Source organism: Lonchura striata, chromosome 1 (genome assembly GCF_046129695.1).
Source record: "Lonchura striata isolate bLonStr1 chromosome 1, bLonStr1.mat, whole genome shotgun sequence".
NCBI classification, from domain to species: Eukaryota; Metazoa; Chordata; class Aves; order Passeriformes; family Estrildidae; genus Lonchura; species Lonchura striata.
In genome coordinates this window covers 142,506,191-142,526,804 of record NC_134603.1, presented here as the reverse complement: position 1 = coordinate 142,526,804, position 20,614 = coordinate 142,506,191, and the positions used below count along the sequence as shown (strand labels likewise).

Below are 20,614 nucleotides of genomic sequence, written 5' to 3'. Positions count from 1 at the left end.
AATAACCAAAGAGGATGGGCCTGCTGGCATAAAATCAAATAGTCAGACAACTGGAACAACTCGTCTTTCTCTTAATTTTTCTGATGTGTAGGAAATACTTTTTTGCCAATATAAATGAACTTATTGCATGAATATGGGACAGTTGCATGTCAGATCAATGGATTTCAGAATTATGCAGTAGTTTGGCATGATCTGTTAAGTACACAGGGAGCTGAGCGTTCCAGATTAGCCCCTTTGAAATTATAATTGCATGGTGTTTCTCTTGGTGTACTGCTTCTACTACTAATTAGCTTTGTTTGATTTAGACTTTGATGGTCAGGCTGGGATTGTGAGCATATGTTTCCTTCTACAAATATGATAGCAATTAAGACTTACTGATGCCACTAATGACTATATATGTGCTTAACTATATTAACATACAGGTCAGCTGAGCAACAATGATCGACAGTTTAAATATCTGCTTTCAGAGTAAATTTATTTTATGTTTGTTTATAATTATTTACAGAAAGAATTGGATGTCATCATGGGCAGTATTACAAGGGTCATCACTGCTGTTCACTAAAACCCAAGGAAGTGGAACTGGCTGGGTAAGCCCAGGAACAGCCCTCACCCTCCCTGAAGTGTTAGTCATGTAAAGCACAATAAACTAAAGCACTCTTATTTGCAGGGCCTAAACACCTATATATATATATACCTAACACAGAAAAAAACCTGTGTAGAAGTTGGCAAGAAAATAGTTTAATATAACCGTAATGTAATTATGATGTAGAGCAAGAAGAAAACCATATGTATGTATTTTTGACAGGAAAGAGACTGATAACATTGAGGTGCTCCTTAGGCTGGACATTATTTCTCCAGGCCAAATACTTTTGTGTTCTTTACTAGTGTGTTTGTCAGTTTGTATGTTTTACCATTCTTGGATTTTTTTTTTTTTTTTGAAAACTTCAGGTAATTTTGAATGTGATGCATATAATAAAGAAAATAGTATGGCTTCTTGCATTACCCCATTTGAGCAATGCAGTGTTGTTGTCTTATGATTTAGTCTTTGTCTTGCTGGATTCCATATTTTGTTCTAGGTCTTCATAGTGCATGACAAGCACTTGTGCTTATTTTGTTGTCTGATGAAGACCAAAAGTGAAACATCACACTGGAGAGGATGATTATTCAATTTTTTATCACCTCTAGTGTAATAGCACTGTCATTAAATTTGCTGTATTCATCCAGCTGCATTCCTGCATTAATAGGTATAGAAATGGCTCTTTATCTGTGGCTTTCATAGCCTCCTTTAGAGGTCTGACATTAAACTCTGTGGATCTCCTGTAATAAGTGAAGACAGGCCAGAGCCAGTGTTCATTACTTCCATGCATTGTCTTGTGAATTCCAGCAAAATTGTCTCTTACAGATCTGTGCTATCGTACTGTGCTTTACTGCTCTTTCTTCTTGGCTCACTTTCTCCTGCTGGGCTTCATTATGGATAATGAATTGAAATTGACAATTCCTTTCTTTAGTATTGAGTTTTTTTCAGACCTGTAAATTTATTTTTCCCTCCTTCTGTAGAAGGGGTGGTTGGAAAAAAATAGATGAGGATGGATAAATAAAGTTGGGCAAGATGATCAAGCAGACAGAGGAAAGGAAAACCACAAAGATGAAAGGCGTGAAAGAAGGCAAATTCCACTGTATGGCAGGAAGTGGATTTTGGTGGCTTCTGTGATTGACTTTTGCAGCCAAAGATCCAAAAAGTGTTTTAGTTTTACAGATATTAATAGGCATATTACAAAGTAAAAGTTCTGCCTACGTAACTAGTCAAGTTCCAAAATCTCAGTTACAGCTACTAATACTCTTAATTCAGGTGTGGCTGTAAATCAAAAGAACTGTCCTTTTCAAATGTATATTGATATCATTAAAACAATGCTAAACAGTTCATGAATAAATAATAATGTTATAAATGATGTGTGCCCAAATTAATTATCCATAAAATAACGGACAATAAATCATTGCATGATTTATGGACACTAGTGTAAGTCATGTTGTACCAGATATAATAATTAAAAATAAATAAATATCTTAACAAGTAAATTTAAAAATAAAAATGTGTAAATTCTTTTGATAATTTAAGTGGAACGGAAGTCCCATAGTCAGAGTATTTCTGTGAGACAGTGTTAATTGTGTGTATTGTAAAGCACTAGAGTAGGGTCAGCAAAATAAATAGTAACAGTACAAACAATAAAATGAAGCTGAAAATATTAAGCAAAAATATCTTTCAGGCTCCTAATGTTTTACACCTGCGTAATCATAGCTGACTTTGTAGATATGTCAGAGTGTTCAGCACACACTCTTATTGGTCTCTGTAGGCAATTTTTTTATTTTTTAGGTATTCAAAATTCCACTTCACCTCTCAAACTTTGTTCTGTGTCCATATTTTAATAAGGTGAAGCAAAGTCTAACAGTTTGACATATGATAAGAATTATATTTCTTCTTCACCTTACGAGAATACTTAGCATTCGCCTAGTGATTGATATAACCATATCTTCTTTTTTTGTGCATTGTTTTTTGACTTCATCACTTTTCTTCCTTTTTCTCATCAAGTCATTTTGCCAAGGGGGCTCAATTCCTGAGCTCTTGCTCTCGCTGCTTTCTTCTTGGAAAAATGCTCTCAGTCATCGACCTGCTGTCACCTATGTAAACTCTGCCCAAGTTTCAGCTGTCACTGTATGTGTTCTTGTTGCATGTCTCTTGTCCCTGTAAGGCTATTTGCCACTAATCCTGAAAGTAAATTTGATTTTTTTCAAGATTTAGTTTTGACACTTCATATAACAGCACATGTATCTTGTTTGCTGTTTTTGAAAGTCATCCAAGGGGCAAATTAACACAAGTTTATTACAATAATCCTGTAATTGTTCCACTGGAACAAAGTAGAAAGTATATGTAGTTCATTGGTGCTAGAATTATAATCCCAAATTTGCCTACTGTTTGAACCACTAGTGCCTTAACTAATAAGCAGCATGATATTCTGAGTTTTTGAACAGATATTTTGTCTAATTCATTCTAACACAACTAATGTGGAGTCTTTGTATGGTGCCTATGATACCTTTGATACAATGGTGTACATGGTGTTTGATAATTATAGCTGTAATGGGAATACCCAAAAATGTAAATGTTATGCATAAGGGGGTGAAAGGAAAAGAGCACAAGGATGTTCTGGCTATATTCCACATTCAGAAAGCTGATGTAAATTTATAAATTTATATGTAATAATTTGATTTTTATATGTAATTTAAGCATCTGTAATTATGTTTTGAAAATGCCAAGCACAGAAGAGCTGCCTATCAAAAATTCAGTAATTAACTTCATGTTTAAAATTATGCAACTGTCTTTTTCTTGTTTGTGAAATTAATTGCTCTGTATGTGGAAGCCTGGAACAGACAACTTGTGAACAGTTTGGTAGCCTTGTAAAAGGCTACTTATTATAAGGAGATCTGGATGTTTTTAAAAAGTATTTTTCATTCAGTTTTTGGTGTGAATGAGATGTATTATTGTCAAAATGACAGGGCTTCATAAAGCAAAGAAAATTGTAACTGCTTAGAAGGATTCATTTGTCACCTTTCTGTAATAGGGACATGTCCTCAGTGACAAGTGCAGTGGTGGCAAACCAGGCTTGTAAACTTCCCAAGCATCAAGGAAATAGATGCTCTTCAAGATTCATCTGAGCAAACTCTTGTGGATGTTACACAACTGTGATTTTAGCCAAGGATGTTGTGTACATTGCTGCAGTTCATCAGTATTGCATTGCTGATTATGCAGGAGCTCAGATGCTCTTGTGAGAACTTCTTGAAATCTAAATGGTCCTATCAGTCTGCTTTAAGAACAATCCATCATTTTGCTGTGATGATAAAGAATTTTTTTTTTTTTTTGCTTAAGCTGTTGTTTTGAAACTCCCCTGCCAGCCAAAAAGATGCATCTGTCTCCACAGCTTTCTTTCCACAGTCCTTCCATGGATGAGGAGAACTTGCAATGAAAACATCCTACCCAACTCTAATTAGAAGCAGAATTACAAGAATGTCAGATGTCATTTGTACATCCAAAGTCTTAAATAACTTCCAGTTCTGTTTCCAAAGAATGCTAGAATGTGTCACAGTACAAACTGTGTGCTGTCTCCCTGTGCAGGCTTTCAGGACTTAAAGAAAATCCTGAAAAGATTGAAAAGGCCTTCTATTTATTGATGTCAGTACACATCTTCAAGGCTGTCCTTAAGCTGCACAGCATCTATTCTATATAAAGCAAACACCCTATTCTTTCCAAAGTTACCTCTCCCATACAACCAGCATAAGTTCATCCCATGACTATGTTTTTTGTCTAAAAAAAGGCATCAGAAGTGACTGTGGGACAGTTTGTATCTAGGACAGCTGGCAGCACCACTTATAGACCTCTCCCTCTTTCTATCTTACACTGCTGCCCTTACCAAAATTCCCAGGCACTCAAAAAAGAAATCCAGTAAGAGTAAGGTGTCTGCTCAGTAAGAGCTGGATTTCTCATGACTGGTGCTGGCTAGGTAGCACTCTGTTTTGAGAAAGCAAACTTAATATCTGTGTGGCAACAGATGCAAAAGGAAAGGCTTTTTTTGACCTCTGTCTTCAGAAGGGTTCAATTGCCTTCAGCAAGCTTTGTGTGCAGGTTGTGTGAGCAGCCCTGTGCAGCATTTGCTACTGAAAGCTTTAAGGAGGGAAATGACTGCTGGCATCTCATTTTTATAGATCCAGGAGCAGAAAAGAACCTTGACAGGAAAGCTCAAAGGAGAGCCTGCATGCTGAACTTAAAATGTCCTTGAATAAAAAGGTTGTGACAAATATGTAATGTGTTGGTGTTTAAGAAGAGCTTTGCAGGGTAGCTGGATTATTTGCCTGAGTTTCCCCACCCTTGGATTTCACACAGCACTTTGGCCAACATTTGAGTGAAAGAGTGGTAAAAGTATTTTTTTTTCCCCTTTGGTTTTAGTTTTTACTTTCTTCTGTGCTTCTCTGAAATGCTGAGGGGAGTCAGGCCAAAAAGATGTGTACAGTGTAGGTATCTGTAGGAGGTAGTGCTGTGATCTGTCAGGTGTGGGTTCAGCAAGCTAATGTAGTGGAGGGCTTTTCTGTTGGTCAAAACAGCACTGACAGGTAACATTTTTTTCTTGTTATGTGCTGATGTCACCTGTAGCAAGTCCTGTCCTGTGATTCTCAGCATCATGTGGGCCATAGTTTTAACTAATCACCCCCCTGCCCCCAATCCTGTAGAGGACTTTGACACTAGTTTCCTGTTCTCTCCAGTGCCAAACTCTATAAAATGATTTAATTTTTTTTCCAACATGCAGCAAGATTGATCTAGACTGCCAGGAAGTGTGTCTGGGACACTTTGCATGTGTGTGCAGCAGTTCTGTGACTTTCTCTCTGACTGGGCAGCTGCTGCAAGAGCCAAAATGGCCCAGAGATTGTTCCTGTGGACTCTGCTGCTGAACTGGGCTTCTCTCAAAAGCTCTACTATAATTAATAAGAAATGTTCTTGGATGAGGTATCTGAGAATTAAGTTAGAAAGTGAAAGGCGATGGGAAATTTTTTCCCAAGTGCTAATTGGCATTGGGTAAAATAGAAGTACAGCCCTGTTCTGATATTTCATGGGTAAAATAAAGAAGTTAAGATGCTGCTTTCTATTCAACACTTCATTGCATTTAGGACTCCAGACGTAGAGATTTTCTAGTGGTAAACAGCCATTCTGAAACACAATTAGCATTAATTAACATCCATGCTGGGAGTTTAATCAGAAGCAGCAGATTAGTCCTGTTTTCTGAACCATCTTTTCTCCCCGTGGGTATGGCTGTTCTCGTGCAGGCTGGAAACTTGTGTTTGCAGCAAGGAGCTTGTCCTGGGGCTTAGGAGGGCCCCCAGAGCTGTCACAGCAACAGCATCACACATCAAAGTCTTTGTGAAGAAATAAGAACATTCCTGGGGGAGCAGATGCTACAAGCTTTCCCTGGAACTACAGCATGAGATTTCTGTCCTATAACTGAGTGACTTCCAGCTTTCCCTGTTCCATATTTTACTCATGTCTCTTGCAAATAGAGCTTTTTGTTTGTGTGGGCCACTGAACTGGTTTCCTTGAGGAATTACATTTCAAAGCTATGTGGTGTATGTTGAAATCATAGTAAAAGTACTTTATTCTAAAAAATTCGGATACCTAATATAAATGTGAAGGTAGGAAGTAAGAATAGCTCCCTAAGGTTTTCCTCCAAATTGTTTGAAGGGTTGCTTATTTGCTCTTCAGTAGACCGACAGTGAGTTCTGTTTACTTGGTAGGACTGCTCCAGTATAGCAATAGAAGCACTACAGAAAAGTATAAAAGTGTTGTGGGGGTAAATGTTTTTAGAAAAATTGTAAATAGATAAATATACAAACTATATCTTGGCTAAAATCAAGCTACAATCAAATGTTGTATGGACTTCTGCTGTTTGTGATAGAAAAAAAAAATCTCTGCTGGAATCTGATTGGCATTTCAATTTGTGGAATTTGAGGGCTTTAAGCTGAGCAGCTTGTAGCAGATGTGCTTAAGAGTTGTTCTGTGGAAGGTTTTTTGAATTCCTGGTGTCATACCTGTTGATTGGTGGCAAAGTACTGTATCTGGTCTAAGTTCTATGGACTCTTAAGTATTACATGTTGTATTTAAAAGATTGCAAGACTGTAAAGAATTTCCTGAGGTTTACTTTTATCATCACTGTTCATAATTTTTTTTCCAGAAGTTTGGTGTTAATCAGTCTAAGCCAGAATTTACAGTGGATCTCAAAGGGGCTTTGATTGACTGGGCCTCAAAGGACAAATCCAGCAAAAAGAATGTTATTGAGGTATTATATGCACTTCAATTACTGATGCATGAAATTTTCTTTAAGCTTAAAATCAAAACTCATAAAACTGAGTTTTATCCACTTCTACCTGCTTAAATGTAGCTGTTACCTTAGTACCTGCAAGAAATGTCTATTTTTAATGTCTGTATGGGATATGCTTTGCAATATTAAGCAGAGTGTTGATGGCTATTCTCACTGGTAAATGTTTTTGAGTATCTGTGTATTAGCTAACAGTTTTGCCAGTGAGAAGTTTAATTTGATTTAAATTATTTTACTTTTGAACTCTAGTGTGTTTATCTGTTCTGATGATATCTGTTTTTATTTCTTTAAAGCTAAAAACCCGCCAAGGTACTGAGCTCTTAATTCAATCAGATAATGACAGCTTTATTAATGAATGGTACAAAGTTCTTAATTACACCATCAATAATCAGGTATGTATTTATATAATGAATGTTCTATTATCACAGTAATATTATTTAGTAAACTAATTGATATAACAACTTCTAAAGTTTCATGTGCATCTTCATTTACTAATTTTCTTGAGAGCAGGCAGGAGTTTTAGGATATGGCAGTACCTGGTGGTGGTGAGTGAAATATAATTAATAGTGGCAAAGGGAGAAAGATGGTCCACTGGCTTAAGATGCAGTCAGTGTGGGCTGACATCTATCTCAGAAATTAAATTCTCTGGCCAAATACTTGTTCTGTCTCAGTGATCTGAAAGGTTCTGATAGAGAGGGAATGAAAGGGAGAGAATGGCTAGGGGACAACTTAATGACATACATTCTGTTAGCATTTCATGCTGCTCTTCACTTACTATGGCTGCACTGAAGTACAAATTAAAAGTCCTGGCAAAATATTCTATTATCTCTTCTTATCTGACAGCATAATGCCAAGTATTTAATTATCAGAGAAGTGCTCAAGCAGTTCCTTTTGATATTGCCAAACAGGATTAACAGTTTTTTAATTCAGAAGTTGCAGGAGATCTTGCAGAAAATATTGCTCTCTATCAAGTGTACTTCATATGTATTCTTACTTTTTAGTAGTTCCAGGCTTGGCTGCTGTCCATAAGCTCCAGTTTTGCTGCTTTCAGTGCCAGTCAGTGGCTTTCATTTCTCTTAGCTCTGTTAGTGTTTTTCACATATGGATGTTTTCCACCAAAACACAGCAGGCTAATATGAATGGTTGAGTTTCTTTCTGAGCAGTCCTAGTTTAGGTTCCTAATCTGGTCTCTCATGACCTTAATGGCCAGGCAAGTCAGTGTCACCCAGTCACTCAGTGACCCCTTCTCCTGTCTGCCCTGTATAACACAACTGAGGCCACTTCTTCCCTTTCTTCCCTCCTTATAAATGAGTGAAGATGGAAAGGCTGAGATATGCTGAGATGTGAGGTATTATGTGATAGGTTGAGGAATGGGGGAATAAGGAGAGTTTATCAGCATTCTGGAGGAAATGGTGGTGTATACTGCTGGGAGCTGGTAGCCAAGACTACAAGGCATAAGTCAAAAAAATTATTAACTGATAATTTGAAGCACTGAAGTTTTGGGTACAAAAATCCATTAGATCTAAAGCCAACTTTTAATTTTGGAAAGTTTATGGTAATAGTAGCTGTGGTCTCTTTCCCATGGCCAAAGCACTATTGCTAGCATGACAAGACCTTCCCAAAAAGAAAGGGGAGATCAGATTCTGTTCTCTTTGCTCCCTCAGGCTGCTGTTGTGGCAATATCCTGTACGAGAGGAACAGCAAAGGATGTGGCTGCTCTTTTTTAAATACAGAAATTTCCACATTATTACTTTAGACTTGTTGCATAGTACATACAAACTAGATCCCAGGTGACTTTTTTCCAAAGCATTTAATAGTTTTAAGATATGCCAATCCTAAAAAGCTTTGAGGCCTCTTGAAAAGTAGCAGAGGATCCTTAATGGGGACATTATTTGGGCAATTGAACATATTGATTTATGATGTGTAAAAAGGCTATCCAAAGCTTTTGAAAAGGAACAGGAATGAAGGTGTTTAAAGGGAACACTGCTCTACAGGTTAAAGTACAGCTTAGTCCAGGAAGTGATGCTGCTGCTTGGTGCCCTGGAGTACACAACCCTGCCTCATTTTTACAGTTTCCTTCCTTGTAAAAGAAGGCACTCTGCAGTCAGATTTTGGCAACTGCATAGCAGTCCAGCTCACTTCAGTTGAAGTGAAGTAAAACATGCACAGTTTGGGAAGGGAATATGTTGTACTGAAACTGAGGAAGTTTCTTTCCCCATTTCCTGGTATGTCTGCAGTTATGCACGTAGCCTGGGCTGCAGGTAAGGTCAGCAGACTGGCATCTGCCTCCACACTTCAACATGGTCTATGTTTTCACTTGACAATGTTTAATGAGAATATGCTGAGATAGCAGGAACACTGGGAAAGAATTTTAGACACTGGTACACTTATTTTTCAGAGGGTATTCAGTGTGTTTTGACAGTAGTGAGATTTTCCAACTGATAGTTCTATTTTCTATTAAGAAAATTTTACTTATAGATAAAACAAATTGGGAAAATGCTCTAGAAATTTTTTTCTACTCTTATCAGTCAGGCATTTCTGTGGCAGACCATTAAATAGCTGATGTTTGTCTATTGGATTTGGAAAATAAGCCCAACCAAAAATAATTTCTGTTGTTTATTGGTTGATGTAATGAAGTGTTATCATGATAGGCTGCTTGTACTTTGTTCAGTGTCCAGTTTTATGATTAAATAGTATTTCTCAAAATTACTCTGCAAATTAGAGTGGTGTTGTCTCTGAAGATGTTTTACATCTAGTGTTCAAGAAAGAACAAACTGAATGTCATGATAGGGGGAAAATTGTGGATTGTAGAACTGTCTGCAGGAAATGTGTGTGTTAATGCTGTACTTTCTGAACTGGCAAACTGAGCACTGCATATCTTCTTAAATCCAACAGGTAATAGAGTCTGATGAAGCATTAGATGATGAGGTACCAGATTCCCCTGGAGTGGAAAAACAAGACAAAGAGAAAGAGAAAGAAAATAAAGACTCTAAGAAACTTCGTTGTGAGTTGAAAAATTTCCATTAATTTTTTCTAGCAATGCCAGTTTTTATTTTCTACATCTCCAGTGTTATGCGTAAATAGGGAAGAATTCAAAAGGACAGCTAAAAATGAAACTACTGAAGTTTGGAAACAATCTTAATATAGTTTATTCTACATCTTGAGGCCACTTGGTAAATTTTATTCCATGTTTTCTTAATTATACTTTAAAAAAGGAGGAAGAAGGAAAGAAGTTTGAAATATCTTTAGCTCCTGTTGTATGACACATTTAAAATGGGGGGAAAAAAGCAGTGGTGAAATTAATTATTTTCAAGGTGTCGGATGCAGAGAAATAGTAGCTGACTTACCAGGCAAACTTTCTTCTCTGCTTTCTCTACAGGCTCTATATGTAATTTTCAAAAAAGTATTTATTTCTTTCAAGATATAATTCTTTCAAGAGAGGCAGGACTGGCTTTGAAACATAGCTGCATTTTTAAATTTCCACATCAATTCCATACATAAGCTATCATTTAGTTAGTTTTGCAAGTTTTTAGTGACAGGGTTGTCTCTTGGTAGTTTGAGAAATGGATATTATTTACAAGGAGTTTCAGAAAGTTAAGGAAGAAATTAGGGCTGCGTTGCAAATTTGAAGAGGTTTTTTGTGTATTTTGGATCATAATGGTTTTTTATTTAATGTTGGTTCCTTGGCTAATAAATGCAGTGTTGGTTCTGTGGGTGGTAATGGTAAACGTGTTTCTCTTTTCAGCAGTGAAAGCACCCAGCAATATAGACTCCACAGATCAGAAAAAGACCAAAACAAAGCTCAAGAAGTTTCTTACACGGCGCCCTACATTACAAGCTGTCCGTGAAAAAGGCTACATTAAGGGTAAATGAACCTTTTTAACAAAGGACATAATTTGAAAAGCTGGGTTTAGTAGTTCATGTGTAAAATGGGGTTAAAATGGTCTAGTTTCAGAGTAAAATATGTGTGTATAGTTGGTTGAACAAAAGTCTTGGATGTATAGTGGAACTGGTGATTGCTGTACTTCTGGGTGCTGTTACTAGCCATTAAACTGCTCGGAGGATGCCCTCTCCTTCGGCTCACTGCTGGCCAAACTGCAGTGAAAACTGGGGGCCCAGGAGCCCGTTTGGACTTGGACTCTAGCTAAGAAGCACTGCATTCCACCCTTCTGAGCTGGAAATCCAGATATCTGACCCTCATTTGTGCAAACAGGGGAAAGAACAGCCCTTTGGGTACAAAGCTGAGTGCGTGTGCTCACCCTTCAGAGGGGTGTTTTGGTCCATGTGGAACCAGACAATCATGTGCCGTATCATAAGAAATGAAATATTTAGGAAAACCAGGATGAGGTTACAGGAGTCTTAACTTAAACATCTTTTTCCCATAACCATTTTTGAATGTATACATTGCTTTAATTATTTCATGAAGAGTGTTACTGATACTCTTGCATCAAAGTTATGAGAGATTTCTTTTTGTCACACTTGTAGAAATTTGAGACAACAGTATTTGCACAGGTTTAAGTTACTGTGTTTGTGTAAATTATTGACTTGGTACTCATTGTAAAACTTCATTTATTTATTTATTTGTATGCTTTAGCAGGACTTGTAGGTGGTGCTCTACTAGGGTCAAAATAGCATATGGGTAGGCAAATACCAGACAAAATCCTACTGTGATTTGCCTCACCACATACTTTTAACAGGTGTGCTTCTGTTGCATGTAGCATTTGATATATTTGTGTATCTGCAAATATAATTTACTTGTAAATGATGGAAATTTTGTTTGGAATAATGGAGCATTATTCCCAGACTTTGACTTTTTGCTCTGCTTTACAACTTAGTATTCATGTCATGGCTCAGTGACGTAACTTCTGACATTGGCAACAGTGAACACAAAGCCAAGTTTAACTTGTACATGTGCGTGCTAATGATTGGATTTTTAATAAAGGCATTAAGGAATGAGGAGTTTGGTTTTTATTTAAAAGTATGGTGTAAACTTTAAAAGTTGGATGTGCACTGTACAGCTTTACATTTATTGTATGAATGAAGAATACAGAAGTCTTCATTTAAAAGCCCAGTGTACTTTTGTGGCTGCTGCAGAACAAGCTTAATAAATGGAAAGCTTGGCAAACCCAGTATGAGCAGAAAAACTAGTGAAAAGTTCTGGAAGAAAAAATCCACTTGAAACAGCATGCACTAAGTGGAGAAGGAACTGTGTTAAAGTTTAGTTACATGGAAAATCAAAAGTACAGATATTACTTTTAAGATGTGAAGAAAAAATACTACTCCTGTATATGTTTAAATTATTAAAGTCAAAGGCAATTGTAGCAAATTACTTTGTTACATGCTACTATTTTCTTCTGCTACCTAATCTGCATTGCTTTACCTGCCACAGCTGCATGCTAGCCTGGCTTTCTGCTGCGTGGGCTTTTTCAATCCTTTGCTACTGGTTCTGCTTATAAAGCTTGCTGCGTGAGTAGCTGCCACAGCACTGAGGTGGTGTGGACCACTGGCCTTATCATATCCAGCTAATAATGCCATTAAATGCCCATTTTCATACTGTAAAATTGGTTTGGTGTTCTGTTTGGGTTTCCCAAAGCACTAGTCAAGATGCAAGAGTTGTTAATCTACTGACACTATTGAACATGAAAAATGGGCTAGATGCTGTGCATGATGCGAATGCAAGAGCAGTCTCTCTTTTGCAGAAGCTCTGAAGTAAGATACACCAGATTCCAGGAAGATGGCCACTTATGTACCTACTTTAACATAGTAAACAAACCAACAAACAACCCTTCCCTTTAAGAGTGGAATCTTTGCTTCTCTGTCTCATAACCCCATGTCACCCTCATGCAGCTGAACAGAAGAGGCCATCTATTATTTGGGCATCTTTGATGAAAGACATAGAAATGGATCTATCAAAGGTTTTGGTGATAGCAATCTGAGCAAGAAGAATTAACATGCTGCTGAAATTCACTGAGACATTGCAAGACTCTCCTCTCTGTCCAAGCTAATTTTCATTTTTGCTCCACTTTATGATGGAAAATACTCCTGAATTGTGCAGTTCTGAAAATAAGATTCAGATTTACCATTGCCCATAAATATCTGTATTTAGATTCTGACCTTGCAGCCAGGTTGCCTATGTATAGTCAGACTTGCATCCATTCAGAGCTCTGAGGTAGAAGTCTATCATTTACAAATTTGTGTCAGAACTTAAAAATGTCAGAAGACTCTATGTTAAAGTAAATTAATATATAATTTACTGTGTTAAACAGTGGGTGCAGTGAAAGATGACATTTTGCAAGGTTTTTTTTCCCAAGCAATGCCAAAAGCTTTCACTCCAGTTAAAGTTCATTGTCTCTTAGAATTTTTAACAAAGGTTGCAATAAATGCGTGTTGAGCTTGGGACAGGAATGGAGTGTAACAGGACACATTTGTATCCATTAAATTTCTTATAACATTATTGACGACATGACTCTTTAAAAGTATCACCTGATGGATTAAAATTATTTCAGTAACAAAACTTCTTCTCTTCATACTGAGAGCTTTTTCTCGCTGGGAGCTGCTGAGAACTCTTTTCAAAACTTTCCTATTTCCTCTCCAATGCTGCGACAATTGTATCCAGTAGACTTTGCCCTTTGTAGAGGTTTGTTTTAACCTGAACTAGTTCTGTCACTTGTGTCCTGTTCCACTGTAAATCAGTCTCTTTACTTGGTTCCAGATCAAGTTTTTGGTTCAAATCTCACCAGCTTGTGTCAAAGAGAAAACAGCACGGTGCCAAAGTTCGTGAAGCTGTGCATTGAGCATGTTGAGGAACATGGTATGGTTGAATTTTTTGTTTACAAATCTCTCTAGCTCACCAGTCTTAATGTTGAATGTTTTAATCTTAAAATTCTGTTGGTTTATTTGGGGAAGATAATCTGAAATTTGTATCTGGAGTTAGCACTGGGTTTTCAAGAGTGAAGACATAGGTGGGATCCAAAGTGGGGAGAGGGGAGGAAATCCTTATATCTGAGAAACTGATCTACTTCAGTATATTTCAAACTAAAGAAAAGGCAGGATGGCCTTCTGGCAGCAAGGCTCCAAGGGAAGAGGGATTCCAAGAAGTGTAGTAGAAGAGCTCAGCTCATGAAGTTGGTTTTTTTTTTTCAGATTAAAAGTGAGACTATTGAAATGCAACTATTCATTTTTGGAAGGTTTAAGCATGCTAACAATCACTTCTATGAAAACTTCCTTGAAATGAACTTTTAGGAAAAGTTGTGTTCCTGCTCTCTGTATGCACTGACTGCCAGAAGACCAGCCTGTTGGTTTGATGCCCTTCAGCCAGTTACACTAATAGCTCTTATTTTATGCAGTTCTGGAGATTATCAGTGTCTACATATTGACTCCGTTTTTGTTTGCTTTGATTGAAAATATGTATTTCCTACCTAATAACTGAGAACACTTTCTTTGAAAGCTATATGTGGCATTCTGGGTTTTCTGCTGTAAAGCACATCTTCACATTTTTGTTGAAAGTGTGTTGGTTGTGACTTGGCTGTAGTCTCTGCGGGTTTTCTTGCCTGTTTCTTGCTGTTGTATTTGCCTTATCTCTTGGAAAAGATGACTGAGAGGGGATTATGGAATCTCCATAATCATCATTCAGATATTTACCAGTCCGTTAATCTGAGAACATTCTCTTGAGTATCGGGGTAAGTGTTACAGGGGAGTACATGTGAATTCTAAGGCATCTTCCATGGGAACTTCATTAAGCCTGTAGTCCTCTTTGTCAATGCTTCTATCTTATGGCCTGGGAGGGGAGAAAAACTGCTTCCATTGCATAATTCCAGCTTGACAAACTGCCACCTTGCTTGTGGCAGCAGGCTTTATTCCGCTTGTGTTCTGAAGATTGTGAGAAAGGGGTTATTTTGCTTTGTTCCTTTTCTTTTTCTTTTCTTTTTTTTTTTTTTTCTTTTTTTTTTTTTTTTCTTTTTAATTTTAAAGGCAGGACTACAGTGAAAATAGTGAAGTTTTCCTTTTTTAAATACCTGAAGGGAAGCTGACAGAAACGAACAGTTTTTTTTTCTACCTCTCCAACTCTTCTTCCTTCTACCAATACACTTCAAATCAGTCCATTCTGTAAAGGAATGACTAGTGGATTATGGGGAAAAGGGATATGTCAGATGGTGCTGGTAACTGTGCTGTGTTGCATCAGACAACTCCTTGAGGAGCTACAGGGACTTGCAGGTATTCTGGCAACACTCGCCCTCTCAGTGGCACTGACTCACCTGCTGCATCCAAGTGGCTTTTCAGATAAATTCTTTACCTCCTAATCACTGCTGAGTAACTGCAGTAGCAACCACAGAGACAGTTTTCTTCTTTCTGAGTGTGCAATCCTGTGAGGCAAGGGCTGCCCATTTTAGTTCTGTAGGCTGTTGGGTAGCTCTGAGTGTGCATGTGCATCATTCCTTCTCCATGTAAACCTGGTCACTTGACACCTTTGAGATGCTCTCTATGCATGACTTGATTGGGCTTTTCTTAACCATACATTAAAAATTGAACATTGTATCCACAAAATACCTGGTTATTGCATGTTGGACTCCCATGTATTCCCTGCCCACCCACCAAGAGCATCTTAAACAAGACATCTGATCTCATTTGGGAAACTTGGAGCTGTTGTCTCATTACTACTTGAATAGGAAGTTTTAGAGATTACTTTGAGCTCTATGCTGCCAAACTTGTGTCAGCAAATTAAACCCCCTCTGTTTTATATGCCCTGCCCATCAAAACAAGCTAGTTTAACTTTTTATTTATGTGTTACAAGGTGGGTTTCCTTTGCTTTTAATTTTGCTGAGTAGACCTATACATATGTAAGTTATTAAAATGGATTTATCCCTTTATTTCAGGATTAGATATCGATGGCTTATACAGAGTTAGTGGCAATCTTGCAGTGATACAGAAGCTGAGATTTGCAGTCAATCATGGTAAGCTTCCTCCAGTTATTACAGTGGCATATATTTTCAGATTGTTGAACTCCATAGAAAGCTAAGGAAAAATATTTCTCTCTAACTGTAGTGTATCAAGAGAAATGACTGTCATCCGCAAAGTAAAATTACTTCAGAATTACAGAACTGACTGTGTAGCATACATTACTTGAAAAACCTGATATTCTGGAGGTTTAGTTTCATGCAGACCATAGAGGCATTGCCAGAACAGAATTCTAAAAAAAGAGGGTAATAGAATTTGAGGAAGGGGGATTATTTCTAACAAAATAACTCAACACCTTATGGAAAAACAGGAAGCATGTTAAGCTTTCACTAGCATTGAAATTGTAAGTTAATGTTTTTTTTTAGTGAGATTTGCTACTGCCTTTTAGTGGGGGGAGGACTTAGCCCCTCTTCACTGTACTCTGTGTTTAAAACCTTTTCTTCTGGCAGTATCTTAGTGTAGCCCATCCAGAATCTGACCTTTCATTTCCTGGTTGACAGGATTAACAGTAAATTTTGTGTTATATCAGCAGCTCCTGTTCCCTTCTGGAAAATGCTCTAGGAGCAGGGGAACTGTATGTAGTGCAGTAGGCAGAGTTTAGCCATCTCCATCTGCTGCTGCAGCTCTGTATCCCAGAATGGGATGTGGAATGTGCTGAAGTAGAGCAAGTCTTCACTGCTTTGAAAGCAATAAGTACAGAAGAATGTTGAGTTAATTTTTTAAAAAAAGAGCTTTTATAGTTGAAGTATTATCATTAATTATTTATTTTTCTCTCTCAGATGAGAAGCTGGACTTGAATGACAGTAAATGGGAAGATATACATGTCATTACAGGAGCTCTAAAAATGTTCTTCAGAGAATTGCCAGAGCCGCTGTTCACTTACAACCACTTCAATGACTTCGTCAATGCAATTAGTAAGTCTGGAGAACTTGCATATGGTGTTTGGATAAGTCCTGTACAAGTTAAAAAATTATTTTGGATGTAAGAATGTTTGTGAAGGGGGTGACTTGTCCGTGTTGCCGGAGCCGGCCGGGAGGTGGCAGTGTCCCATCTTGGATAAGCGCTGCAAACCGTGCCTTTCATTCCCAGCCTCTTAAATTTTATGCTCAAGTTTTAAACAAAAATACTGAACTTTTGTTTCTCAACCTCATCCTTTTACAGAGCAAGAACCAAGGCAGCGTGTCCCTGCTGTTAAAGATTTAATCAAACAGTTGCCAAAACCAAATCAGGACACAATGCAGGTACTCTTTAGACACCTGAAAAGGTAAGTAACAGATAGCAGGAAAGGCTTATGTGTTGCTGATCTTTTCTTAAAGATAAAGAATCTAATTTAAAGTACCAAGTGACTGTTCTTACTGCATTTTTTTTATACTGGACTTGATAAAAGCATGTATGAACTGTTTGGATATGAGCTTTCAGAACACCAGACTTGAGACAGTATGTTGCATAATTGTGATGTTTGCTGCCAAATCCTTTAGAAGGACTATGAGAGGACCAAGAATGACATTTCAAAACAAAACTTTTTTCATAGAGAGGAGAATTACAGCTGCTGTATGTCCTAATAGCAAGACTACTCATTAAATAAATACTCTGAATAGCCATTTGCTTTGGGATGTGTCTTTTTCCGTCATCTCGTTGCCCTAACACTGATAAATCTCTTCTTGTGTATTGTTTTCTCTTTCAGAGTTGTAGAAAATGGAGAAAAGAACCGAATGACCTATCAAAGTATAGCAATAGTTTTTGGTCCAACCTTATTAAAGCCAGAGAAAGAGACTGGTAACATAGCAGTCCACACAGTGTACCAGAATCAGATTGTAGAGTTAATTCTACTGGAATTGAATTCCATCTTTGGACGCTGACATTTTTCTTGGAGCAGAAACTGGAAGTGATGGGCTGGCAGCACTACTCCATCAGAAGGAAAACCTCTTGCTGTATATGATGTTTTATGTTTGTGGACCAAGCAGCAACTTGTTTTTTGCACTTTTGGGGAGGGGAGAAACAGGAGAAATGTTTGACCACTATAAAGCGAATTAAAGACAACAATTCAGATTTCTTTGAAAAGTTCAATATAAAAAGTGAATTGAAAAGTTTATAGTTTACCTTTTTAAAGTATCATTGGAAAAATTTAATATAGGTTCATACACTGGATTTCATGGAGAATAAAACTAATAATCTCAGACTGGATAATCTGGAATTTAATCTCAAAATTCTTCCATATGATGGGGAAAAGTCTTACCATTTTTCCCAGTATGGAAAAATTCAGTGAAGTTACGTCTTAAGCTTGTTTATTACAACCTACTTAGATCTGTATGACACTTTTCCAAGGGGTTTCTGCATGCTGTGACTGTCATAGACTTGCACTAACAGTTTGGTTTAGTTACTCAAATCTAATTCTTCCCTTGATGTCTGCTGTCCTCTGTCATTCTTTTTCTCCTGTTTTTCTGTTGTTGGTTTTTTTTTTTTTGGTTTGTTTTTTTTTTTTTTTGGTGGGGCTTTTTTGTTTTCTTTTTTTGTTTGTTTTTGATTTTTTTTTTACTTCTTTCTTTCTTTCTTTCTTTTTTTTTTTTTTTTCCCTAGTAACCTCTCTGGAAGTTCTTTGCTGCTTCACAGAGCAGCACACTATTACACTATTTCAAACACTGAACTTGTAAGAATATCCAGCAATGGTTATTTGTCATGGGGCATAATTGAAGTAATATTTAATAAACATGTTCATTTTTTCAGGGTATGTGCTGAACTAAGTTTGTGTTATACTGATCTAAAGCTAAAGTCCTGTGTGAATGCCGACTGTAACACTGTATTGAGTTCTTGGTATAATGCTGTGGTAGTGGAAGTTCATTCTGGATGTAAATACAGGCTGTCCTTTTGATTCCTGTATATAAGTCAGCTCCTGTATAGTTTAAGAACACTTTAGTCACACATTTCTAATAATGGGTAGATTAGCTACAGTAGCATAATGTTTCCAGTGGATGTCTGGGTTTCAGCAGGGAAACAGGTTATGGGGAGGGAGGGAGATCTAACTGTGTGCACTTTTAGACGTTAATTACATTTGCGGGCAAATAACTGTAATGCAAATGGTACTGGAGAAATACTGAGTGTGCTTGCTAAATTGTTAATGCACTACAAGAAGAGCCTTTTAGGTTATTTAATATGTACAGAATTCATTAGAAAAAATGTATTATGAATTCTAACATCTGCAGATAGTGAAAGTCATGTTTTGATAGATGTTTGATGGAATCCACTATGCTAAATTTAAGATTTTCTTTTTACATTAATGTAGAATAATTTGTAAAATTGGTTTTGAAAGATTTTGTTACAGGGAGCATGGTCAGCTGAAGATTTTTTTAAATGTATTTTTCTAGACTAACTGCTGTATCTGACATAATTGTTATGTCTAACCTGAATAAAGAAAACCAGTAGTTCTTTTAGAGTTTACCATCCCCACTTCAGACAACACAAGCCTCCTTTAAACAAGACCAATGTATCTTACCCCTTAGCATGGATGGATACCACTTGTGACAAAGAGCTGTCACGCTGGACTGAAATATGAATGCCTGCTTTATAACCTGACAAATTTAGAAACTTCCCAGTCCCTTTCTTTAACAACTTGAATTCTAACATAAGGTTCAGAGAGGGCAGAAGTAATTAATGGATACAAATTTGCAGTCTTTAAAACACATCCCAGCTTGGAGCCCTCTGTACAGGAAACAGGTTGAGGAAGGGATTGTGTCAGGAGCCTTGGATCTGCTGTGTCCCTCTCACACACAGCCCTGGCTGCCAGCAGAGGGGATGTGTGGTGACACTCCGAGCTGTAACCAGACTGATGGTACGAGAATTTCACGAGCATAGGGCTTGCATGAAAAGTTTTTGGAGATGAGCAAGAAGATTAGTAACCTTGTGGCTTTCTCAGTGTCTTCTTGTGGTAATGGTGAAGTCTTGTGGTTTGTTGCAAAGCGACTGGGTGAGGACTGTGAAAGCCCTGTCTCAGAGCGTGTTGTCAGCCTCCCTCTGGGCTGTCACACTGAGCAGTGCTGAGCCTGTGCCCTAACCTACTAGAAAATATCGACTGATTGGAATCTGTGGCTGTACATTATTCATACCCTGCCTTTGGCTGTAAAGAAAGAATTCCTGCTGCTACATGAGAGGGCTTGTTCACCGGTCACCTTTTGTTGCGAGTGTTACCTTTTTCAAAGGAAGAATGCCTTTTTAAAGCAATTTGATTATGATGATGTCACACTTTTCCTTGTATTCCCCAAAAATAAAGCATTTTGTTATTACAATATCTAGTGTGGTTTTGTCCAATGAAGTTGTCTTAATATTCAAATTTTTAGTTTGGGGAGGGGAGAGGATCCTTAATTGAAGAAGGTATAGGCAAACATTTGAGACATTTAGGAAGAGGAGGAAGTCCAAGCTGATGGTACATTTGTTGTGACCAACATAAAACTGTGTACGTCACCACACTGAGTTTCTTCACTGCTTGAGATATCTTGTCCCTGCAGTTAGCTTTCTTTTAAGTATGCAAAATGACGGATCTGCACAAACACACCAGGGGATAGCTATGTGCATTAGAGGAAACATAGTTAATTTTTTATATTACTCAGTTCAGACTCTATATTGGATTTGGTTCTGGTTTAAAATCAATTTAAAGCCTGAATATAAATTTTTGGGGCCATAACCCCTCAAAGGATTCTGGAGGTCCAACATTATGTATTGGTGCCAGCTGAGATTTTTGTTCCAGCACTAGAGCT

The 20,614-nt window shown here is 37.5% G+C and overlaps 1 protein-coding gene across 10 annotated transcripts in view; it reads left to right on the top strand.

Moving 5' to 3' along the window:
* Positions 1 to 18,334, top strand: part of ARHGAP12 (Rho GTPase activating protein 12) — a 73,587-nt gene extending 55,253 nt beyond the window's left edge. For 5 of the 10 annotated variants that reach the window (XM_077788815.1, XM_077788807.1, XM_021542973.2 and 2 more), the window contains 10 exons: positions 506 to 587; positions 6,768 to 6,872; positions 7,205 to 7,303; positions 9,807 to 9,915; positions 10,657 to 10,776; positions 13,624 to 13,722; positions 15,785 to 15,862; positions 16,646 to 16,780; positions 17,028 to 17,130; positions 17,551 to 18,333. In XM_077788815.1, coding sequence (XP_077644941.1) covers positions 506 to 587; positions 6,768 to 6,872; positions 7,205 to 7,303; positions 9,807 to 9,915; positions 10,657 to 10,776; positions 13,624 to 13,722; positions 15,785 to 15,862; positions 16,646 to 16,780; positions 17,028 to 17,130; positions 17,551 to 17,725 — 1,105 coding nt within the window. In that variant the 3' untranslated portion in view covers positions 17,726 to 18,333. Of the gene's footprint in view, positions 1 to 505; positions 588 to 6,767; positions 6,873 to 7,204; positions 7,304 to 9,806; positions 9,916 to 10,656; positions 10,777 to 13,623; positions 13,723 to 15,784; positions 15,863 to 16,645; positions 16,781 to 17,027; positions 17,131 to 17,550 lie in introns of all 10 variants that reach the window. The other 5 variants (XM_077788825.1, XM_077788810.1, XM_077788820.1 and 2 more) reach the window with 3 other exon arrangements.
* Positions 18,335 to 20,614: the final 2,280 nt, after the last annotated feature.